The 26,966-nt window shown below is 37.1% G+C and overlaps 1 protein-coding gene across 1 annotated transcript in view; it reads left to right on the forward strand.

The window, feature by feature from the left end:
- The window catches only part of LOC138331424 (notchless protein homolog 1-like), an 88,862-nt gene extending 65,624 nt beyond the window's left edge, over window positions 1–23,238 (forward strand). The window contains exon 14 of the mRNA XM_069279028.1: window positions 23,062–23,238. Within this exon, the coding sequence (XP_069135129.1) occupies window positions 23,062–23,074 (13 nt within the window). The 3' untranslated portion in view covers window positions 23,075–23,238. The remainder of the gene's footprint in view (window positions 1–23,061) is intronic.
- The last annotated feature ends 3,728 nt before the right edge of the window (window positions 23,239–26,966 follow it).

Consider the following 26,966-nt stretch of genomic DNA (forward strand, 5'->3'; position numbering starts at 1 on the left):
GTACACGATGTGTCCCACCTATGACGTCATCAAATTGATGATTTTCCTCTTCTCGCCAAATTTTGCTAGAAATTCATCATCTTTAGGTTAGAAAAGACTTGAAATGGATTTGGCCGCCACCTTGGAGCAACTTTACATTTTGCATGGATATGCGTAAATACACGATACACAAAGTGTGAAAATCTCTTTCTGCTCCACGAAGGCGGCCACATTCATTTTTAGAGAAAACCACTCAAAAAGTATGATTTTTCAAGGATTTTTATGAAAAATGGCGGGAAACTGCATGTTGATGACGTCATAGTGAACGTAATTGGCACATGCAGGATATTTTCGATATGTAATGTGTTAGCAAATGTATTCAGCTATTATATGGCAAAATATGTTGTTCTTTACTGGAGAATTAATTTTGAGGCCATATTCGAGTTTTAACGTACCTTCTCCTTTGGTTATTAACATAGGTCAAAATTTTAGTAAAAATAAGAAAGTTTAATTTTAGTGATTTTAAATTTCTATGATCTGGGTTTCAGGGTATATAAGAGTGAATCATTTTTCAATATTTTAAAAATCATATTCTTCATGATCATAGCAAAAACCCATCAAATCATGAGCCATCTAAATGGTAATACGTTCGATCATTAGTCCAGATAGGTGATGTAACAAAATCCAACCCAGAAAATTCACAATGCCAGCTTTAATTGATAAAAAAGACACAATACATTTCCACTTCAAACCTACACTATACATATAGGTATAGATTATTTACTTTCTGTCTCATCATTGTTTACAGAACACAAACCATCGTTATGTGTTATGATACAAGTATGCACTTTGCATTGTTCTTTTATTGCGAAATGTTGTCTGGACAGAAAATCTATTGAGTATGACGAAGGCATCAGTGTTAATTACATGAATCTATAACTACACGAAGGACTTTTTTTACAAACAAAAAATGTTGATAAAATCTCAACTGAAAGCTAAAGCGTATCATTACAGTATCTGACGACAGTCTACTATTACCTGATGTAGGTGGACTGTTTTTTATCTACTGTTACCTGTTGTAGGTAGACTGTTTTTTATCTACTGTTACCTGTTGTAGGTAGACTGTTGTTTATCTGCTGTTACCTGGTGTAGGTAGACTGTTGTTTATGTGTTGTTACCTGTTGTAAGTAGACTGTTGTTTATCTGCTGTTACATGGTGTAGGTAGACTGTTGTTTATCTGCTGTTACATGGTGTAGGTAGACTGTTGTTTATCTACTGTTACCTGTTGTAGATAGACTGTTGTTTATCTGCTGTTACATGGTGTAGGTAGACTGTTGTTTATCTACTGTTACATGGTGTAGGTGGACTGTTGTTTATCTACTGTTACCTGGTGTAGGTAGACTGTTGTTTATCTGTTGTTACCTGGTGTAGGTAGACTGTTGTTTATCTACTGTTACCTGGTGTAGGTGGACTGTTGTTTATCTAATGTTACCTGGTGTAGGTAGACTGTTGTTTATCTGCTGTTACATGGTGTAGGTAGACTGTTGTTTATCTACTGTTACCTGGTGTAGGTAGACTGTTGTTTATCTACTGTTACCTGGTGTAGGTAGACTGTTGTTTATCTACTGTTACCTGGTGTAGGTAGACTGTTGTTTATCTACTGTTACCTGGTGTAGGTAGACTGTTGTTTATCTACTGTTACCTGGTGTAGGTAGACTGTTGTTTATCTACTGTTACCTGGTGTAGGTAGACTGTTGTTTATCTACTGTTACCTGGTGTAGGTAGACTGTTGTTTATCTACTGTTACCTGGTGTAGGTAGACTGTTGTTTATCTACTGTTACCTGGTGTAGGTAGACTGTTGTTTATCTACTGTTACCTGGTGTAGGTAGACTGTTGTTTATCTACTGTTACCTGGTGTAGGTAGACTGTTGTTTATCTACTGTTACCTGGTGTAGGTAGACTGTTGTTTGTTTATGTTCTACTGTTTACCTGGTGTAGGTAGACTGTTGTTTATCTACTGTTACCTGGTGTAGGTAGACTGTTGTTTATCTACTGTTACCTGGTGTAGGTAGACTGTTGTTTATCTTACTGTTACCTGGTGTAGGTAGACTGTTGTTTATCTCTGTTACCTGGTGTAGGTAGACTGTTGTTTATCTACTGTTACCTGGTGTAGGTAGACTGTTGTTTATTTATGTTACCTGGTGTAGGTAGACTGTTGTTTATCTACTGTTACCTGGTGTAGGTAGACTGTTGTTTATCTACTGTTACCTGGTGTAGGTAGACTGTTGTTTATCTACTGTTACCTGGTGTAGGTAGACTGTTGTTTATCTACTGTTACCTGGTGTAGGTAGACTGTTGACTGTTACCTGGTGTAGGTAGACTGTTGTTTATCTACTGTTACCTGGTGTAGGTAGACTGTTGTTTATCTACTGTTACCTGGTGTAGGTAGACTGTTGTTTTATCTACTGTTACCTGGTGTAGGTAGACTGTTTTTATCTGCTGTTACCTGGTGTAGGTAGACTGTTGTTTATCTGCTGTTACCTGGTGTAGGTAGACTGTTGTTTATCTACTGTTACCTGGTGTAGGTAGACTGTTGTTTATCTCTGTTACCTGGTGTAGGTAGACTGTTGTTTATCTGCTGTTACCTGGTGTAGGTAGACTGTTGTTTATCTACTGTTACCTGGTGTAGGTAGACTGTTGTTTATCTACTGTTACCTGGTGTAGGTAGACTGTTGTTTATCTACTGTTACCTGGTGTAGGTAGACTGTTGTTTATCTACTGTTACCTGGTGTAGGTAGACTGTTGTTTATCTACTGTTACATGGTGTAGGTAGACTGTTGTTTATCTACTGTTACCTGGTGTAGGTAGACTGTTGTTTATCTACTGTTACCTGGTGTAGGTAGACTGTTGTTTATCTACTGTTACCTGGTGTAGGTAGACTGTTGTTTATCTACTGTTACCTGGTGTAGGTAGACTGTTGTTTATCTACTGTTACCTGGTGTAGGTAGACTGTTGTTTATCTACTGTTACTGGTGTAGGTAGACTGTTGTTTATCTACTGTTACCTGGTGTAGGTAGACTGTTGTTTATCTACTGTTACCTGGTGTAGGTAGACTGTTGTTTATCTACTGTTACCTGGTGTAGGTAGGCTGTTGTTTATCTTCTGTTACATGGTGTAGGTAGACTGTTGTTTATCTTTTGTTACCTGGTGTAGGTAGACTGTTGTTTATCTACTGTTACCTGGTGTAGGTAGACTGTTGTTTATCTACTGTTACATGGTGTAGGTAGAATGTTGTTTATCTACTGTTACCTGGTGTAGGTAGACTGTTGTTTATCTACTGTTACCTGGTGTAGGTAGACTGTTGTTTATTTACTGTTACCTGGTGTAGGTAGACTGTTGTTTATCTACTGTTACATGGTGTAGGTAGATGTTGTTTATCTACTGTTACCTGGTGTAGGTAGACTGTTGTTTATCTACTGTTACCTGGTGTAGGTAGACTGTTGTTTATCTACTGTTACCTGGTGTAGGTAGACTGTTGTTTATCTACTGTTACTGGTGTAGGTAGAACTGTTGTTTATCTACTGTTACCTGGTGTAGGTAGACTGTTGTTTATCTACTGTTCTGTGTAGGTAGAGTTTTTTATCTGTTACCTGGTGTAGGTAGACTGTTGTTTATTACTGTTACCTGGTGTAGGTAGACTGTTGTTTATCTACTGTTACATGTGGTGTAGTGTAGTAATGTTGTTTATCTACTGTTACCTGGTGTAGGTAGACTGTTGTTTATCTACTGTTACCTGGTGTAGGTAGACTGTTGTTTATCTACTGTTACTGGTGTGTAGTAGACTGTTGTTTATCTACTGTTACTGGTGTAGGTAGACTGTTGTTTATCTACTGTTACCTGGTGTAGGTAGACTGTTGTTTATCTACTGTTACCTGGTGTAGGTAGACTGTTGTTTATCTACTGTTACCTGGTGTAGGTAGACTGTTGTTTATCTACTGTTACATGGTGTAGGTAGACTGTTGTTTATCTACTGTTACATGGTGTAGGTAGACTGTTGTTTATCTACTGTTACCTGGTGTAGGTAGACTGTTGTTTATCTACTGTTACCTGGTGTAGGTAGACTGTTGTTTATCTACTGTTACATGGTGTAGGTAGACTGTTGTTTATCTACTGTTACATGGTGTAGGTAGACTGTTGTTTATCTACTGTTACCTGGTGTAGGTAGAATGTTGTTTATCTACTGTTACATGGTGTACTGGTGTAGACTGTTGTTTATCTACTGTTACCTGGTGTAGGTAGACTGTTGTTTATCTACTGTTACTGGTGTAGGTAGATGTTGTTTATCTACTGTTACCTGGTGTAGGTAGACTGTTGTTTATCTACTGTTACCTGGTGTAGGTAGACTGTTGTTTATCTACTGTTACTGGTGTAGGTAGACTGTTGTTTATCTACTGTTACCTGGTGTAGGTGGACTGTTGTTTATCTACTGTTACCTGGTGTAGGTGACTGTTGTTTATCTACTGTTACCTGGTAGGTAGACTGTTGTTTATCTACTGTTACCTGGTGTAGGTAGACTGTTGTTTATCTACTGTTACCTGGTGTAGGTAGACTGTTGTTTATCTACTGTTACCTGGTGTAGGTAGACTGTTGTTTATCTACTGTTACCTGGTGTAGGTAGACTGTTGTTTATCTACTGTTACCTGGTGTAGGTAGACTGTTGTTTATCTCTGTTACCTTGTAGGTAGACCTGTTTAACTGTGTAGTGTAGACTGTTGTTTATCTACTGTTACCTGGTGTAGGTAGACTGTTGTTTATCTGCTGTTACCTGGTGTAGGTAGAATGTTGTTTGTCCTAAAGTGGTGAATGACCGTGTGTTATATTTTATACAGACACAAGGGTATAAGAAAATTTCGTTATGCTTGAAATACACTGTAAGTTTTATTTTAAAGCTAGTTTTGATATGTTTATACAATCATCAGTTTGACTATTATTTGCGGTCATGTGTATATCATCATTATTTTGTTACAGGAGAAGACAGATTATAAGTTTACAACTTGTGTCTTATCCCATTTGTATATGATAGGTGCTTTTCTCTTACATTGTGCTTCAATATACAGTCAAAACTGTCTTTATAAAGACCACTGAAATGACAAAAGGGTGAATTTTAGTCTTAATTATGTCTTTACACCTCCTATTTTAGATATTTTTCAGGAATCTGACCAATTTTAACCCTTATTTCTTATGCTGAAGTAATCCTTATGGATCAGTTAGACATTTTCAGTCCGTTTTTGATGCTGTAGAAGTCTGGAATGCAATATGTGCAATATATGCAAAAGCCATTTAGATATTGACCAATGAGGCCTCTTGTTTCTGATATTGGTCTTGTAAGAATCAGGCCAATTAGACCTTTTGTTTGCAGAAAATAATACTGTAAGAGTTGGACCAATTAGACCTCTTGTTTCTGGTATAGGTGCTGTAAGAATCGGGCGAATTAGACCTCTTGTTTCTGATATTGGTCCTGTAAGTATCGGGCCAATTAGACCTCTTGTTTCTGATATTGGTGCTGTAAGAATTGAGCCAATTAGACCTCTTGCTACTTGTCCTGTAAGAGTCAGGCCAATTAGGCCTCTTGCTTCTGATATAGATTATTTGGGGATCAGGAAGCTATGTATTTGATACCACTACAGTTTTATTACCTGTTCCACCACACAGAGTGCTGGAGTATTGTTTCCTTGGTGGATAGGATGTCCAGGCTTTGTCTCCCTGCTGGACCTGGGAGTCAGATTTCCCTGTCAACTTCACACATGGAAGAATCGTATTTCTGTCAGTCATGGAAAATAAATAAGGGGGTATCATAGATGAAGGCTAGTGTGGAAATGAAGCATGAGAGCATCATGTCAGAATGAGATGTATTACCAGTGTCCGGGGAGAGAAAATCTGCACATATTAGGTGCATCAAAGAATGTCTGAATTAATTAGGGATAGATTGATTCCCCTGTAGAACCTGCTGGTGTTTGTTGTAGTGACTAATAAACTAATTGTATTTCACAAGGATATCACTGGCACACAGTCCAGGACAGTTATTGGCTGTCTCAGGATAGACTTGTTCTGTCACCTACGAAAGCCACAATGTGTTGTCCTCACAGAGATTTTACTGCAATAACATAAGTTCTCTTTAGCCCATCCAAATCCAATCTGTTACCAATCATAAAAGTTCATTACTTTGCCAATGATTCAAGTTATCTTGGGACAATATGAAACTCTAAAGCTCCAATCAGTTACCAAAAAAGTATCCTTGGGTTTGCTTTTCATGTCAGATGATTAAATGTCAAGGTGATTCTAAAATTAGCGCATTTATTTATTTTTGTACAATAATCCTTTTTGTTTTGATGAATGATTTACTCAATCTTCAAAACTATCCTCCTTACTAAAGTGCCTATATTACTTTGGGTTACTTTTCAGGTCAGTTCAAAGGTCAAGGTCATTATATTTACTAAATATAAAAATAACAGGCAACATTTCTCCTAGCTGTATATCAAATTGTGTTTGTTACCAATTTTCTGAGATTTCAATATTTCTGATTGCATCCCATTGCAGTGTGAAAATGTTTTGACGTTTGCTATGAATGTAAGAGTTGTAAGTTGCAATAGTATGATGGTATGAGTAATCACAAATTGTTGTTATTTATTTATTTTTAAAGAATCTTCCTAATGTTATATCTGACACTACTATAAAATTTAAGTATTTGTTCCTTTGGGGATGGGGAATATGTGCCAAGTCCCTGTAGCTGATTTAGCCCATCTGGTATCCAAAATCTATTCTAAATATGTAGTGCTGACTCAAAATCATTACAAATAAGGGGACACTGTGGCTGAGTAGTTAAGATGTCTCGACATATTACCACAGGCCCTCCACTTCTGGGTCACGAGTTGAATCCCATGTGAGGCAGTTGCCGGGTACTGGCCACTGGTTGGTGGTTTTTCTCAAAGTACTCCGTCTTTTCTTCAATAAACCTAACACATCCCGATATGACCCTGGCTGTTAATAAGACATTTAACTAACAAAACCCAAACAATTACAAACATAAATATGATCAGAATTGTCAAGGAATTCAAGGATTAAGTCGTTAGAGAAAAAAACAACAGTGCTTTGTTTACTCCAGCATCCTTTTGATAAATGAACAGTTTCATCCTGTCACAACATTTCCTGTGAACATAACATCATTAAGAGGCCATGGTTACACCAGCTGTAAGTTGTCTATCTCTGCTTCAGGTTCGTCCAGAATTACCTGTCATCACTTTACCTGTAATCAAGCATTCCTTTGATGTACTAAAATAAATGAAAGGGAGTCAGGTTTGTGTTTGATATCCAGGGCAGGAAGTATTTAGCCTGCCCCTTACACCAATGCAAAACAGGTCCCCTACATCATTACAAAACGCTAAGTAATGTTGCTGCTGGCTGCTGTCACCTGCTTGGGAAGTCCAGTTTTGATGTGCAGGGTTGGACGTCCCACTCTCCTCTCTATTCTCTGTGTATCTTTCTTTGATGACAGTAAATGAAAAGCTTCTGTATCATTTCATCCTTTCTATCTTTTTCTGTGTCTTTGATCAACATAGAATGAAAAAGCCTGGCTCTCATTGAGATGTGTTTTTGTACCTGATGCCTTTGCCTGTGATTTTCTCTCTTTGAAGACTTTAAGTTTGCCTGTAATACAGGGATCTGGAAATAAACCTGACATTGGACCACTCCTATGACATATCGCACACACGTAATGAACTAAAGAAAACATCCACAGGTGGATATGTTTGATCTAGTGTAGCACATAGCTCCCAAACTTATCAGAAAGAGAGGAAATGTTCATTAACAAAACCTGAACTGAAGCAGGCTTCAGCAGAAATTAAAAAACAAAATTTATAAATGATATTCAGAAATGGACTATATAAACAACTATAAGGACTTTGTGCCAAGTCCCTGTGTAAATGACTATAATTAATTTTTATTAGCTCACCTGGTCCGAAGGACTGAGGTGAGCTTATGGGATACCGCAGCGTCCGGCGTCCGTCGTCCGTTGTCCGTCGTCCGTCGTCCGTCAACAATCGACTTCTTCTCCATAACCATTGGTCAGATTTTAACAAAATTTGACTGGTAGCATCCTTATGGGCTACTAACTGAAAATTGTACAAATGATGGGGCTGATCCCCCGGGGGCCTGAGGGGCGGGGCCAAAAGGGGTCAATTTGGCTATTTCCATATAAACGACTTCTTCTCTGAAACTAAGCATGGGATAGCACCCATAATGCAATGGTAGCATCCTTATAGGGTGGGGATTCAAAATTGTACAAATGATGGGGCTGACTCCTTTGGGGCCTGAGGGGCGGGGTCAAAAGGGGTCAATTTGGCTATTTCCATATAAACGACTTCTTCTCTGAAACTAAGCATGGAATAGCACTCATAATGCAATGGTAGTATCGTTATAGGGTGGGGATTCAAAATTGTACAAATGATGGGGCTGACCCCGGGGGGGCCTGAGGGGCGGAGTCAAAAGGGGTCAATTTGGCTAATTCTATATAAACGACTTCTTCTCTGAAAACAAGCATAGGATAGCACCCATAATGCAATGGTACCATCCTTATTGGGTGGGGAGTCAAAATTGTACAAATGATGGGGCTGACCTCCCGGGGGCCTGAGGGGCGGGGTCAAAAGGGGCCAATTTGGCTATTTCCATATAAACAACTTCTTCTCTGAAACTAAGCATGGTATAGCACCCATAGTACAATGGTAGCATCCTTATAGTGTGGGGATTCAAAATTGTGCAAATGATAGGGCTGACCCCCCGGGGGCCTGAGGGGCGGGGTCAAAAGGGGTCAATTTGGCTATTTCCATATAAATGACTTCTTCTCTGCAACTAAGCATGGTATAGCACCCATAATGCAATGGTAGCATCCTTATAGGGTGAGGATTCCAAATTGTGCAAATGATAGGGCTGACCCCCGGGGGCCTGAGGGGCGGGGTCAAAAGTGGTCAATTTCCATATAAATGATTTTTTCTCTGCAACTTAACATGGGATTACGCTCATAATGCAATGGTTACATCCTTATAGGGTTTGGATTCAAAATTTTGCAAATGATGGGGCTGACCCCCCTGGGGCCTGAAGGGTGGGGTCAAAAGGGGTTAATTTAGCTATTTCCATATAAATGACTTCTTCTCTGCAACTAAGAATGGAAGAGCACTTATAATGCAATGGTAGCATCCTTATAGGGTTGGGATTTGAAATTGTACAAATGATAGGGCTGACCCCCGGGGCCTTAGACGGCAATAGATGCGAGGTCAAAAAGGTCAATTAGGCTACTACTTTCATATAAATTACTTTGTCTCTGAACCTATGTATTGGATAGCATATTTGTATGGTATCAATAGCATCATTGTATGGTTGTGATTCAAAATTAAACTTTGGGAGTCAATTTTGCTTATTTTTCTAATTGTCAGAGTCTTGTGATAATTACTAACAAAAAACCAGGTGAGCGATACAGGCCCTCTGGGCCTCTTGTTTGTTTTCATACTATATCCTACTTTCTGATTGGCAGATCCTTTTTCTTCATATACTATGAAGAAAAAATCCGAGAATGGCGCGAAAACCCGACGTTATCATGACGTCACTATAGAGACGTCAACGTTGCCTATTGATTTGAAAAAATAATCCATTGCAAAATCAATGGAATCGTACGTTTAAACGTATCTTATATTATCAAGTAGTCTAAAAAATCAATTATATGCATTGATGTAACTATTTTTTAACTTCATCGGGTTATGAAATTTTGTTTGCAAACTTTTGTGAGAATCCGCTACGCGGATTCAAACAGTTTGCAAACAAAATTTCTTTCATAAACCGATGAAGTTAAAAAATAGTTACCGTACATCAATGCTTAAATAAATGTGAAAATCTACATCCAATACTATTCATCCTACTCAGCATACTTAAGTCACGGGTGACCTTTGACCTTCTTCAAAGAAAAATTTGTCCGAACTTTGTAATTTCCTATAATAGTACACTGTTACAGGTGTGTGTGTGGGCAGATGAAGGTCAGGGGGACTGTTATTTCCAGAATAGGTGTCAGCATCTCCTAACAGATAAAAGAATGCAGGAACTTAAATACCGTAGTTTAATGGTTAGGAAAGAGAAAGGAACTCTGTATATGTGATGACAGTAGAGAAAAATCATCATTGAGTTGGGTTGATTTATGATAATAGCCATCTTCTTGGAGAGCCATGTTGCCAATGTGCACGTGCTCCGAGTTCCATCTCAAATCAGAGGTGTACCTCATGGTCACATCAAGTGTGATACCCTCACAGTAGGTGTAACACCAACTCTGATGATGGGGAAAGTGTCTTTGTACAGTTCAAGTATTAAAGTTATAATTACACCCCTGGTGTAACTTCTGTAATCCAGCCTTGTAATGTACAGGTACTGTCGCACCTGTGGGGTGAGAGAATTTGTCACAATATACCACCCACAAATTATGTAATTTGGTATGAGGACTCCAGGATGAATACTGTTATAACAGATCACATTTCACATCATTGACTAGATTTGAAGAGCAGTGAAAAAAATACATGATCAGACCAGGGCTTGAACCTGAGACCTCTGAACACTAGTCAGATGTTGTACTAATTGAGCTATCGACTGGTCGCAGGTGATTTAGCTAATCCAGAATAGTGCCGCTCTTCTCAGCTTTTTAGTTTTTGCCCCTAATACCCAATACACAACCCTAGTTCTGGTATCCCGGCTAATTGTACATCCAATGCTTGAAACCTGTGTTTATAGTCAAAGGCACCAAAGGTAAGAAAAGTGGGTCAATGCTTTACCAGACCAGGGCTCGAACCCAGAACCTGCCAAAAGGAGCCAGATACTTTGTCAGCTCTATTATATCATATCAAATACAGATAACCAATATGTTTGTACACTGAACCAGAAAAGAAGTATATCCTCGTTGATTTCAAAACAGATGAACATTATAGGTGATCGAGGTACAATATTAATTAAAAATTTTAATGTTTATCTTTTTTATTTAATAGTTGCTCTATTAATGTACCATATTAGTAAATCAAGAGTTATAACATTATTAGCTCACCTGGCCCGAAGGGCCGGTGAGCTTATGTCATGGCGCGGCGTCCGTCGTCCGTCCGTCGTCCGTCCGTCGTCCGTCTGTCCGTCAACATTTCCTTTAAATCGCTACTAGTCATAGAGTTCTGCATGGATTGTAACCAAATTTGGCCACAAACATCCTTGGGGGAGGGGGAACAGAACTTGTATAAATTTTGGCTCTGACCCCCCGGGGGTAGGAGGGGCTGGGCCCAATAGGGGAAATAGAGGTAAATCCTTTAAATCGCTACTAGTCATAGAGTTCTGATTGGAATGTAACCAAATTTGGCCACAAACATCCTTGGGGGAAGGGGAACAGAACTTGTATAAATTTTGGCTCTGGTCCCCCGGGGGCAGGAGGGGCGGGGCCCAATAGGGGAAATAGAGGTAAATCCTTTAAATCGCTACTAGTCATAGAGTTCTACATGAATTGTAACCAAATTTGGCCACAAACATCCTTGGGGGAAGGGGAACAGAACTTGTATAAATTTTGGCTCTGGTCCCCCGGGGGCAGGAGGGGCAGGGCCCAATAGGGGAAATAGAGGTAAATCCTTTAAATCGCTACTAGTCATAGAGTTCTACATGAATTGTAACCAAATTTGGCCACAAACATCCTTGAGGGAAGGGGAACAGAACTTGTATAAATTTTCGCTCTGACCCCCCGGGGGCAGGAGGGGCGGGGCCCAATAGGGGAAATAGAGGGAAATCCTTTAAATCGCAACTAGTCATAGAGTTCTACATGGATTGTAACCAAATTTGGCCACAAACATCCTTGGGGGAAGGGGAACAGAACTTGTATAAATTTTGGCTCTGGTCCCCCGGGGGCAGGAGGGGCGGGGCCCAATAGGGGAAATAGAGGTAAATCCTTTAAATCGCTACTAGTCCTAGAGTTCTACATGAATTGTAACCAAATTTGGCCACAAACATCCTTGAGGGAAGGGGAACAGAACTTGTATAAATTTTGGCTCTGACCCCTTGAGGGCAGGAGGGGCGGGGCCCAATAGGGGTAATAGAGGTAAAAGCTTTAAATCGCTACTAGTCATAGAGTTCTACATGGATTGTAACCAAATTTGGCCACAAACATCCTTGGGGGAAGGGGAACAGAACTTGTATAAATTTTTGCTCTGGCAGCCCGGGGGCTGGAGGGGTGGGGCCCAATAGGGGAAATAGAGGTAAATTCTATAAATCGCTACTTGTCCTAGAGTTCTGCATGGACTGTAACCAAATTTGGCCATAAACATCCATGGGGGTAGGAGAACAGAACTTGTATAAATTTTGGCTCTGACACTCTGGGGGCAGGAGGGGTGGGGCCCAATAGGGGAAATAGAGGTAAATGCTTTAAATCGCTACTAGTCATAGAGTTCTGCATGGAATGTAACCAAAATAAGCCACAAACATCCTTGGGGGAAGGGGAACAGAACTTGTATAAATTTTGGCTCTGGCCCCCCGGGGGCAGGACGGGTGGGGCCCAATAGGGGAAATAGAGGTCAATCCTATAATTCGCTACTTGTCCTAGAGTTTTGCATGATTTATTTTCCTAATGTGTATGGATGCAGGAGGGGCGGGGGCCAATAGGGGAAATAGAGGTAAATCCTTTAAATCGCTACTAGTCATAGAGTTCTGATTGGATTGTAACCAAATTTGGCCACAAACATCCTTGGGGGAAGGGGAACAGAACTTGTATAAATTTTTGCTCTGGCCGCCCGGGGGCTGGAGGGGTGGGGCCCAACAGGGGAAATAGAGGTAAATTCTATAAATCGCTACTTGTCCTAGAGTTCTGCATGGATTGTAACCAAATTTGGCCATAAACATCCATGGGGGTAGGAGAACAGAACTTGTATAAATTTTGGCTCTGACACTCCGGGGGCAGGAGGGGTGGGGCCCAATAGGGGAAATAGAGGTAAATGCTTTAAATCGCTACTAGTCATAGAGTTCTGCATGGAATGTAACCAAATTTGGCCAGAAACATCCTTTTTGGATGGGGAACAGAGTTGTATAAATTTTGGCTCTGGACCCCCCGGGGGCAGGACGGATGGGGCCCAATAGGGGTAATAGAGGTAAAAGCTTTAAATCGCTACTTGTCCTAGAGTTTTGCTTGGATTCTGACCAAATTTGGCCATACACATCCTTGGGGGAAGGGGAATAGAACATGTATAAATTTTGGCTCTGACCCCCCTGGGGGCAGGAAGGGTGGGGCCCAATAGGGGATTTAGAGGATAATATTAAAATTGCTTCAGAAAAGAAACAATGAACCTGTATTCAGAACATTGCTTGGCATTACAAACCAGGTGAGCGATACAGGCCCTCTGGGCCTCTTGTCTTTTTAATATGATAATGAACTTCTCCAATTCTTATGTACAGCTGTCAGGGATGATTAGCGTCATGAAAACACAATAACAGAAATTATATTAATCTGGGATATGGTCAAACAAGCTAACAAATCGTGATACTTGTCGATGAAGCTATAAATGCAGTCATGCATGGTTAGCAGGCACAATAATAGGAACAAAATAGATATGTGATTTTGTAAATCAAGCTAATAAATCATAAAACAGGGACCTGTTGATGAAGCTGACACCCTCGTTTGATGTTTGATATATTGACAAATCCTACATACAGAAGACAAATTTGCCTCTGTTTTATGCTATTTACATCAATAATGTACTTTACACATGAAAATAACTGCCACTCTTTTTATCATTCAAAGCTGTCGGCTGCTTTTTTCTTTGGGGGGGAAATCAAACGAATAAAACTGCTGGTTGATTTGTCAATAGCCGGTTTGATCTGTGGATCAATGGAAGCGATCCATCAGTTTCCTGACCACAGTTGTATCCGATTGGTCGATGGACACATAAGTAAAGCTCCCACTCAGTTTGTCTCCTTTTGAGGAAAGTTTTGATCAAAGTATATTTTTCTCCTCAATTTGTCTGATCAATAGGCTGTAGTGGGCTCCCCAACCTTGCTCTGGTAAACTTCAGTCAATATAAGCCTTTAGAAGACCAAGATCAAAGCTAATGTTATAGGCGATGATTTCCGTGGGACAATCCAAGGCTTCATTTTCTGCGGGATGATCAGAGGCTGTATTATGTTGACGGGACAATTTAAAACAAATCATTATGTATTTATGATAGTTAATATGCCCAGTGAAACACTTTACAATAGGTTTACTCACTAAGATTAGAAAGCAAAATTTTTGTTCTGTGTATACCGTATTTGACCCAATATGCGCCAAGGGCATCTCTATGATGAGTAAATGAAATTTTTGTCCTCTGTATACCATATTTGACTCAATAAGCGCCAATGGCATTTAAAAAATTGAAAAAAAACATGAAAAGGCAGTGCTTAAAGATGCTCCACCGCTGACAAATGGTATTTTTTCACTATCAAAAACAGGTGCAGACGATTAAGTATTGTTCTTAAGTTACAAAAGTTACTTACTTTACACCGTTACCTCCACTGAAAAGTTTGAGCTTTTAATTTTACTTCAAAATAATTAATTGCATCCCGAAAATATTCCATGGCACTATATCCTATATGGAATGAAGTACTGATTGTGCATGCACCAAAGGCGAAATAAATCATTTTATATTATTTCTTGTGTTAAGTAGACATATATATATACCAATTATTGTTCAAATGATGAATATCATTTATGTTCTGTCGGCGGTGGAGCATCTTTAACAAGACAAATCTATTGCAGTTTTGATCTTTATTTATGCCTGGGCAATTGAAATTGAGTCCTCAAAAGGGAGAGGAGTGCTTTTAGGGACATGGGCGCTCATTGGGTCAAATACAGTATCATATATTTGTGAGAACAAGTATATGATGTATAATGGGAAGATGTGTATGTATAATAAGATATGATCTCTTCTTAAAGTAATTACGGTACAGACTATCTAATAAAAGTAACTTGTTGTCTTTTCAATGGAAAGTAAATTCTATTTGTAATTTACCTGCAATTAGACTACAAGGTATAGGTATATTGTGAAATTATTTATTTTTGTGGGGGTTTAATTTTTGTGGTTTTTAGCTCACCTGGTCCGAAGGACCAAGGTGAGCTTATGCCATACCGTGGCGTCTGTCGTCTGTCGTCCGTCATTCGTCCGTCCGTCCGTCCGTCCGTCAACAATTGACTTCTTCTCCATAACCGCTGGTCGGATTTCAACAAAATTTGACTGGTAGCATCCTTATGGGCTACTTACTGAAAATTGTACAAATGATGGGACTGACCCCCCATTTCCATTTAAACGACTTCTTCTCTGAAACTAAGCATGGGATAGCACCCAAAATGCAATGGTAGCATCCTTATAGGGTGATGATTCAAAATTGTACAAATGATGGGGCTGACCCCCTGGGGGCCTGAGGGGCGGGGTCAAAAGGGGTCAATTTGGCTATTTCCATTTAAACAACTTCTTCTCTGAAACTAAGCATGGAATAGCATCTATAATGCAAATGTAGCATCTTTATAGGGTGGGGATTCAAAATTGTACAAATGATGGGGCTGATCCCCCGGGGGCCTGTGGGGTGGGGTCAAAAGTGGTCAAAATGGCGATTTCCATATAAACAACTTTTTCTCTGCAACTAAACATGGCATTATGCTCATAATGTAATGGCATTATCCTTATAGGGTGAGGATCCAAAATTGTACAAATGATAAGACTTAGCTCAATTTTACTAATTTTTCTAATTGTAAGAGTCTTTGTTATAATTACAAAAAAAAAAAAAAAAAAAAAAAAAAAAAAAACAGGTGAGCGATACAGGCCCTCTGGGCCTCTTGTTGTTTTTTGGCTTGAAGCAATGAAATTATGCCCTCATGACAATTTATCCTTTTCAAAGTACATACATGATCATTAACGTACACTAAAAACTGTGAAGACATGTGGTCGCTATAGTAAGGTACATGTTTTACGTCAGTTATAAAGTAAGAACATATTGTTTCAAAACAGTTTTATAACCTAACCTATATATCATTGTATTGTCAATGAAAACTACTCACTACTTATTTTTAAGTAACGATATCTTAATACATTTCTTTATTGGTTAAGTATACATGTATGTAATTTCATATCTTGTTACCCATGAAAAAAGACATATGTACTGTATAAATTCTCCCCACAAATTTAAATCCCAACGAACATGTTAAATTTTTGTATTCCAGGAAAATTTAATCCTATGAAATTTCATATCTTGTTACACTAAAAATAAAATATACCTTATAACGTCTCCCCACAAATTTAAATCCCAACGAACAAGTTAAATTTTTGTATTCCAGGAAAATTTAATCCAACGAAATTTCATATCTTGTTACCCACTAAATAAGATACAGTGTATACCTTATAACGTCTCCCCACAAATTTCAATCCCAATGAAAATGTTTAATTTTGTATTCCAAGAAAATTTAATCCAACAAAAATAAATGATTACACAGTATATTGTTAGCGTCACTCGATTTTACTTGTAATGACCATATCAGAGGTCTGACGCTGTTACCTATTTCACACAATGATATACCACATCAGCAATTCATGTATTCAGCTTTGTAATTTCTTGTCTAGTGATCAAAAACAATCTTCTAGCCAATTAAATAACTTACAAAGCTTTGTAAGAAAGACACACGACCTTGACCTACCTGGAATGACCTTGAACATGTTGTTTTGACCTGACTTTGGTCCATAGGTCCCAGATATATAGCCTGGTCTACCCCATAAAACTGTCTCATTACTGTTTTGTTCACGACATTACATTTTACAAAAGGTCTAGTATACAGGTAAAGGTGATTTGTTTAATTATTAAACAGGTGTGTATAGGTGCAGTTGTTAAGCAACATCTTGTGAAGTCTTAGGATTCAAAATCTCAGGTGTGTACACTTTGATACGAAATATCAGGTGTGTACTATTTGATGCAATTGCTCAGGTGTGCACACATCACAAGTCACTGTACAAATGTGCATATAAAGTCTTCAAAGATTGCAAACTTTGTTACAGACATTGACATGTTAAAAGAAAAACTTCAAAACAAAACACACAAAACAAAAAACAACCAAATTTTCTAACATTTCACCTGGATCTTACTTTCATTACACAAGGTAACGGCTGATCAGTATTTTTTTTAAAATACATTTTTTACAATGATCAGAAAGAAATAGGATGTCTTTTGTGTGGAAATTTCTTTGTTTCCTCACATCTCTTCTGATTTTTTGAGGGAAATGGAAAACAACTTTAAAACTCATTAATTGATTCTGTGTAACACATGTAAAAAACATATTAAATTGGGGTTTACTTGTATCAAATCATGGTTTACCTGTTCTGGTGGGAGCATGTTAAGGGGAGGGGGACTGTAATTAATGGATAATATTGAGCATGTTACAAAAAGGGGAGGTAACCTGCCATATAGCATACATGTCGGAAGAAAGAGCATAGTGTATTTTAATGGCTGCCATGGCTGTCCGGAAGATTTATTTGTCCATAACGACATGTGATAGACAACTCCCCATTACCACATGCTGGTATGATATACATACCGGTATTTGTATCATCGTCCAGTTTTGTACTTCCCCGATTATTTTGTTAAAAGTACGATAAAGAAAACTGACCAGCTGTTGTGTCTCACTTTGCCCTTTACACAAAAATATTGTTGACTCTCTAATATGCAAATGTGTTTATCTGATATCCATTATCAAAAACATGGTTTTTGAAATTTTATAGCTATTTAGACAATTTTTTTTTAATTCCTGTTTTATTTTTCATCTGGTTCATTTTTCTTCCTTTTTTTTCCCCTCTAATATTTCTTTTTTATTTAAAGTTCATATTGCCTGAATAATGGAACAGGAAGATTGGATATTACCCACGCAGTTGTTTAGTTACAATACACATTGGGAATTCCCGTCCTAATTAGTCATGCATGTTCGATTTAGTCTTTTGAATATTATCTCCATTTCATATCATCTTTCCTATGATCTAATAAATTTAGGCATGACGGCGAAACTACATCCACTGTATTTTATATGATAATGCAATTATCACTTACTGTATAATTTGCAAATGACGAAAGTGACGGTTTAATATTTCAAAAGGCTATTACATGAATAATTCCTGCAATGATGACGATAATTTAAAGTGTTGTGCAAATATTTTCGTCTGATTTTATATTTCGTTGAATGTTGATGAGATGAGTTTGAAAGAATTAGAAAAAGTCAGAAATTCTTAGCGGTAGATTTCAAAAGAATTGAATACATTAAATGTGCGAGTGACATAAGTTAAACAAAAACATTCACAGGTTATATCAGAAGGAAGCCGTTCATACAAATTTCCCATGGAAAGAAGTACATGTGAACGGACCTCTTACTGAGAGATTGATCACAGAATTTTTTTCCCTCATTTTAAGTTTTCTTCTTTTCTTTGTTTCTGTTGAAATACAGAGGTTGACCAGTAACCTGAGGCTAGGCTAACATCACAGAGCGTAATTCAAATCTTAAAAATTCTTTGGAATTGTTGATAAAAACAAAATATTTTTTCTGTGCAGCTTTGATCTTTGATGAATGATTTAAGTAAAAAAATGTGAAGTAACATCTGTAGAATGTTAGGAGAAGTCTACCCAGAATTTGATTTTATGTCCTTGTGTGTATGAGGATGAATGACTTCAAAGAGATATGTACCCTGTAATATAGGACTTGGTGAGATTGTAACATCATATTACTATAATTTAGTACTCTAGTTATACCACCCATAACAGGTGATGATAGTAGATATAGCTCCCATTATCTAAATCTCTCTTTGTTCCTATTCATACCACATATGTACATTGTATGCAATTGTTCATGTCTTCATTCTCTGATTATTCTGCTCATTTTCTTCTCTCCCTGATTCTTCATCTCATTATCATCTCACTCCTAATTCTACATCTCATTATCATCTCACTCCTAATTCTACATCTCATTATCATCTCACTCCTAATTCTACATCTCATTATCATCTCACTCCTAATTCTACATCTCATTATCATCTCACTCCTATTCTACATCCTTTCTTCATCTCATTATCATCTCACACCTAATTCTTCATCTCATTAACATCTCACTCCTAATTCTACATCTCATTATCATCTCACACCTAATTCTTCATCTCATTATCATCTCACCCCTAATTCTACATCTCATTATCATCTCACTCCTAATTCTACATCTCATTATCATCTCACCCCTAATTCTTCATCTCATTATCATCTCACCCCTAATTCTACATCTCATTATCATCTCACTCCTAATTCTACATCTCATTATCATCTCACACCTAATTCTACATCTCATTATCATCTCAGCCCTAATTCTTCATCTCATTATCATCTCTCACTCCTAATTCTTCATCTCATTATCATCTCACCCCTAATTCTACATCTCATTATCATCTCACAAGATCACCCCTAATTCTTCATCTCATTATCATCTCACCCCTAATTCTACATCTCATTATCATCTCAGCTCTAATTCTTCATCTCATTATCATCTCACCCCTAATTCTTCATCTCATTATCATCTCACCCCTAATTCTTCATCTCATTATCATCTCACCCCTAATTCTTCATCTCATTATCATCTCACCCCTAATTCTACATCTCATTATCATCTCACCCCTAATTCTACATCTCATTATCATCTCACCCCTAATTCTACATCTCATTATCATCTCACCCCTAATTCTACATCTCATTATCATCTCACCCCTAATTCTACATCTCATTATCATCTCACCCCTTCACAAGATCACCCCTAATTCTTCATCTCATTATCATCTCACCCCTAATTCTACATCTCATTATCATCTCAGCTCTAATTCTTCATCTCATTATCATCTCACCCCTAATTCTTCATCTCATTATCATCTCACCCCTAATTCTTCATCTCATTATCATCTCAACCCTAATTCTTCATCTCATTATCATCTCACCCCTAATTCTTCATCTCATTATCATCTCACCCCTAATTCTTCATCTCATTATCATCTCACCCCTAATTCTTCATCTCATTATCATCTCACCCCTAATTCTTCATCTCATTATCATCTCACCCCTAATTCTACATCTCATTATCATCTCACCCCTAATTCTTCATCTCATTATCATCTCACCCCTAATTCTTCATCTCATTATCATCTCACCCCTAATTCTTCATCTCATTATCATCTCACCCCTAATTCTTCATCTCATTATCATCTCACCCCTAATTCTTCATCTCATTATCATCTCACCCCTAATTCTTCATCTCATTATCATCTCACCCCTAATTCTTCATCTCATTATCATCTCACCCCTAATTCTACATCTCATTATCATCTCACTCCTAATTCTACATCTCATTATCATCTCACTCCTAATTCTACATCTCATTATCATCTCACCCCTAATTCTACATCTCATTATCATCTCACCCCTAATTCTACATCTCATTATCATCTCACTCCTAATTCTACATCTCATTATCATCTCACCCCTAATTCTACATCTCATTATCATCTCACCCCTAATTCTACATCTCATTATCATCTCACCCCTAATTCTACATCTCATTATCATCTCACCCCTAATTCTACATCTCATTATTAGCTCACCCCTAATTCTACATCTCATTATCATCTCACCCCCAATTCTACATCTCATTATCATCTCACTAACTCCTTAAATATATACAGCTATCTTCTATTTCTCTAACAGTCTGTTTCTCTCCTCTGATTCTACAAATTTTGTTTGTCACCTAACCCTACATCTACTACATGTTTCCTCTGATCCTATTTGTATAACAGTCTTTTCACTCCTCTAATACTACATCTTTCCTCTTTTGTACTACATCTTTCCTCTAATCCTACTTGTCTAACATCTTTTCTCTCCTCTAATACTACATCTTTCCTTTGATCCTACTTATCTAACAGCCTTTTCTCTCCTCTAATACTACATATCTGCTCTAATCCTACTTGTCTAACATCTTTTCCCTCCTCTAATACTACATCTTTCCTTTGATCCTGTTTGTCTAACAGCTCTCCTCTAGTACAGTCTTCTCTCCTTTTATCCTACAGTTGACTATATGTCCCACCCCACACTAGATCAAAGCCCCCCACCACCCACTAATGTGTAATGGTACAGTGCTAATAGACCACGGCCTATTGTCCACCTGTCAGGCAGTTCCTTTTTAGCTCTTTACACAAATCGTCTTATCTGAGTCTGTAACTTATTTGTACTGATCAGGAATGTATATGTTACTTAGCCCTTCAACACACTGCTGGGAGATCATTTTTATGTTAATGGCCAGGCACACACCCCCCCCCCCCCCACCCCGCCACCTCCCAACAAATAAAGAAATGGTGCTGGTCACAAATCAGACATCTTCTGTTCTTTTTGCGTTAAAAAGCATAATTATGCCAATAATTCATGTTATCATGAATTTATCTATGAAAACCTGGAGTTTTTGAACACTTTCAAGTTTGAAGCTGGAAACAGTATTCCAATCTAATTAAAACACAAGTCTAATTTTAATTACATTGACAGTATTCCAGCCCAGAGCTGTGTTAGGAATACAATACTATTGTCTATTCCTTTTGTCTATGACCCCGGCTATTGATTGGACAAAAAAAACCCATTATAACCCCATAACCCAATTTTGAGTATTTTTGTTTTATTGTGAAGCCTAGATGTTTTATATGAGTTGGTGGATATTGGTGTTATTTAATACTTATTGGAATGTGTTACAAATATACAAAATTTAATGGTTATATCTGTGTAGGCGTTTATACGAACTTGATTCAATAATGCTTCATATCGTGATAAAAACAAGAATTTATTGGTTTTAATAAAAACAAGAATTTATTGGAACGGAAATGTACTTTTAAAATGTGCCTCAAAATGTATCGCATACTATTACATAAAACTTCCATAAATTTAAGTCAAAGATTTAATATGTAGTACATAGACAAGGGAGAAAAGCTATTTACATTATTTCTGTATCCATATCTATTATATATAAATTGTAAATATGAGTCCCACAAACATAGAAATCACAGATTTATATATATTAAAGGCCCACTACCTTTCCGGAGCAAAATTTAAAGGTTTCTTAAAAACATTAATAACGAAAGAAAATATATATCGATGGCTTAAGATGAGGTTACAACACCAAACATATGCAAGATTTCCTGTCTAATGTACGGTAACAGTGGAGATTCATTTCGCTGTTTTGCCGTCTGGCGCAGTGATAGTCAACTACCGCGCGGCATTTAGGACGACGGCGGGAAACAAAAAACGACCCGCGTTATGAAAATTAACATTTTATTTATTCTAATTAAACAGTTCTGAAAGTGATGATAAGTGTGCTAGTAAACGTATAGTTAATAACTTCTGCGACTCTACAAAATTATTGATCTCGTTTTACATTCCTATTTTAAAAATTAAAAGCCGTTTCGGAAAGGTAGTGGCCCTTTAAATTAAAAGGAAATAATGGGTAACACAATATCTCCAGATTTTATATCATGAAATTCCCCATAAAATAAATAGTTTAGATTTATATTCATTTAAATAAAAATTGCATTAAAATAGAACAGATATTATTATAATATTACAAGATATATGTTCATAAAAACCCTAGCTTCAAACCACGACTTTTGCATTCAAAGAAAATTCTGATTACAAGATTTATGCTCTTAAATGTCCAGGCTTCAAATCACAACTATTGGTTCAAATGAAAATTCTGAAGTTCAAGGTCATAGTGATTCATATAAAGGTCACTGTGACTCATACAAGGTCGCGGCAACCTGATCAATGATGCTGTGACTATCTCTGTAAGCTATACCCCTCATCTCAAGCTGTCTATATATTAGATAACAACATTCATAGAAATTATTCTATCTTGTCAATATTCATTTCCTAAATTATTGATTTTTTTCTGTGTTTTTTTTCTCAGATGGAGGAAATAACGAGTGAATCATGCAGAAAACTGTTTAATCGTGGCCTGGAAGGAACAAGCGATACCATCATTTTACATTTCATTAAACACAATGCAGTGTAATTGTTCATGATTAAGTTTTATTCTCTGTAATTGTTTATGTATAAATAAATCATTTACATTAAACCTATTAAATTTGTCGTAGATTTTTTTATCCCATTTGTCAAACTCAGCCTCAAAGTGATTGTGGATAAATCATTGTTAATTGTGAATAAATCACTGTTAATTGAGGTAATCAACATTATAGTCATTTGGATACAATTAGGGTAATCATTCAGGACATCAAATCTAAGTTATAGTAAAAGTGGTTCTAATGATGTACCCAACTTGGATGGTATAATCATTCACAATTCTAAGTTACAGTAAAAGTGGTTCTTAGGATGTATACAACTTGGATGGTATAATCATTCACAAATCTAAGCTATAGTAAAAGTGGTTCTCATGATGTACCCAACTTGGATGGTATAATCATTCACAAATCTAAGTTATAGTAAAAGTGGTTCTCATGATGTACCCAACTTGGATGGTATAATCATTCACAAATCTAAGTTATAGTAAAAGTGGTTCTCATGATGTACTTGGATGGTATAATCATTCACAAATCTAAGTTATAGTAAAAGTGGTTCTCATGATGTACCCAACTTGGATGGTATAATCATTCACAAATCTAAGTTATAGTAAAAGTGGTTCTAATGATGTACCCAACTTGGATGGTATAATCATTCACAAATCTAAGTTATAGTAAAAGTGGTTCTCATGATGTACCCAACTTGGATGGTATAATCATTCACAAATCTAAGTTATAGTAAAAGTGGTTCTCATGATGTACCCAACTTGGATGGTATAATCATTCACAAATCTAAGTTATAGTAAAAGTGGTTCTCATGATGTACCCAACTTGGTTAGTATAATCATTCACAAATCTAAGTTATAGTAAAAGTGGTTCTCATGATGTATCCAACTTGGATGGTATAATCATTCACAAATCTAAGTTATAGTAAAAGTGGTTCTCATGATGTATCCAACTTGGAGGGTATAATCATTCACAAATCTAAGCTATAGTAAAAGTGGTTCTTATGATGTATCCAACTTGGAGGGTATAATCATTCACAAATCTAAGCTATAGTAAAAGTGGTTCTCATGATGTATCCAACTTGGAGGGTATAATCATTCACAAATCTAAGTTATAGTAAAAGTGGTTCTCATGATGTACCCAACTTGGATGGTATAATCATTCACAAATCTAAGTTATAGTAAAAGTGGTTCTCATGATGTATCCAACTTGGAGGGTATAATCATTCACAAATCTAAGTTATAGTAAAAGTGGTTCTTATGATGTACCCAACTTGGTTAGTATAATCATTCACAAATCTAATTAAGTTATAGTAAAAGTGGTTCTCATGATGTATCCAACTTGGATGGTATAATCATTCACAAATCTAAGTTATGGTAAAAGTGGTTCTTATGATGTACCCAACTTGGATGGTATAATCATTCACAAATCTAAGTTATAGTAAAAGTGGTTCTCATGATGTACCCAACTTGGTTAGTATAATCATTCACAAATCTAAGTTATAGTAAAAGTGGTTCTAATGATGTATCCAACTTGGATGGTATAATCATTCACAAATCTAAGTTATAGTAAAAGTGGTTCTCATGATGTTTCCAACTTGGTTAGTATAATCATTCAGGTCATCAAACCTATGCTATATAGCCTATTTGTTAAAGATGTTCTACAACAGACGAATTAGAATTTTTCTTCAGTTACAAAAATATGCACTTTGCATACACCATACCACCATTGAAAAGTTTGAGCTTCTGATTTAATTCAAAAGAAAAATATTGACACTAATCAATTGCTTCTGGAAAAAACTCCATGGAACTATGCCCTATATAGAATTAAGTATTGTTTGTGAACGCACCAAAAGCAAAATAATTATTTCATATACATTGTTGTGTTAGTTATACACATAAATACCCAATAAAACATCAGATATTGTTCAGATGATGGGTATCATTTATTCCTTGTCTGTGATGGAGCATCTTTAATGTGGTTCTCATAATTCCGTATTTGCACATTACAGAGTTATCTGTTGCGGGTAGGTAATGATTGTGACGTCATGTGTATGCGAGCGTAACGTCATGTGTTTCGGTGAAAACGACGTGAATTGTGCTCACAAAATAATGACGTAACAATCGGATACCTACCTGCAAGGGAGCTAACTCTGTAATATGCAAAGACGGAATATTTCCAACTGGTTGATGGTTGATGTGAGTTCTGTAATTGGTTATAATTCAGGTAGATTTTGATGAGTTTATTAACATTTCACCATCAGTGTGATGAAGATGACTGAGCTTCCCAATTCCGCTGTGACACCCATACACTAGGTAGATCAGACAGTCCAGATAACAGTGACTTATTATCAAATATCCATGTAATATCCTCACTCTTTCATTAATGTCCTATTTGAACACCAACCGCATATCTGTAATGCATTTCTGGTGCTGTCAAATTTTTGTCAGGCAATTTCTGGTACAGCGTTAATTCACAGGGCTGAAAATGATGTCAAATCCCAGCACATGGAGGCTATTCCATAGACACTTGCTAATGACAGGAACTACATTATAAAATTCTGTAACTTTTCATTACAATATTCTGACGTGTCCCCATCAACATAACACAAACTTGTGTTCAGAATTGCACTTTCTGTGCCATAAACACTGGGTGGCACGCCATGAACAGGAAATTATTACAGTATTTTCGCAAAACATTTCTATTCAGATGGTACATGCTATCAAAGTACCGAAAGCATGTCAAAATATAACATTGTTGGTATAAAAATTGTGACAATTATAGATTAAAACATGTACATCGAAATTTTCAATAGAACAATTAGTTTTCCTGTACTAGTTTCTGACATATCCCCCCCGTTTCTGAAATGACAACCATGCAAGTAATGTCAGACACAGACACACTCATCATTAACTCCATCAACAAATCGTTAACCTAGCTTAATGTCTTTAATGATCTTAATCAATTTGTGGATCCCTAATAATGCAACTCAAAATATGAACTGAAATGCCAAGGAACAAGATTGATTATAGACTAACATCAACTGAATCTGACAGTACGAAAAAATCACAATCTGGAAGGTTTGGGGTGAGGACACAAGTGTTGAGATTATAGAGGGACCACTGTATATCATAACAATACAATATACTGTCTATATACAAAGGAATAATGTAACAATATACCAGTATACATGCATGTGCATGCAAAATTTCTACTGCATCACATGAGTAATGCCACTTTAGGACTCGCCAGTGATGCTATGATTATACCACAGGCTCCCCAAACATCAGCTGGTCCACAAGTAAACATGAAGCCACTTAAATAGGCGACATTCGATAAAATGTCTTGGTTCGTGAACATGATTGTTTTAAAACAAGTAAAAACATTAAGTTGCCACCTAGTATCCTTTGTCATTGAATTGAAACCGTCCCAACAACGCTGAAGATGCCATTCTGCTCTGAGATACTCAAAACCAGCTTTCCTTATCCAATGACACTAAACGAATTTAAACTTTTATATTCTATGACCATTTGTCATCTAATTGTTCCTCTTAAGCCATTTCGTTTGATTTATTGAGTTTCAGATGAACAGTGCTATCGTAATAGCTTGTGGCCTTTAGACATCACAGAAAGTGCCAGGAAGAACAAACAGCTGTGCTATGCAGTTTTATCTATTTTCTCAGACTTATTATTCTTCATCATTTCTTATCGCTTCACATATAAACAATGTTTAATGACAAACCAATTATAGTATGAACATTTAGATTTAACACGGTTTTCCGAGAAATTGT

The sequence above is a fragment of the Argopecten irradians genome, chromosome 9, assembly GCF_041381155.1.
Source record: "Argopecten irradians isolate NY chromosome 9, Ai_NY, whole genome shotgun sequence".
Lineage (NCBI taxonomy): Eukaryota > Metazoa > Mollusca > Bivalvia > Pectinida > Pectinidae > Argopecten > Argopecten irradians.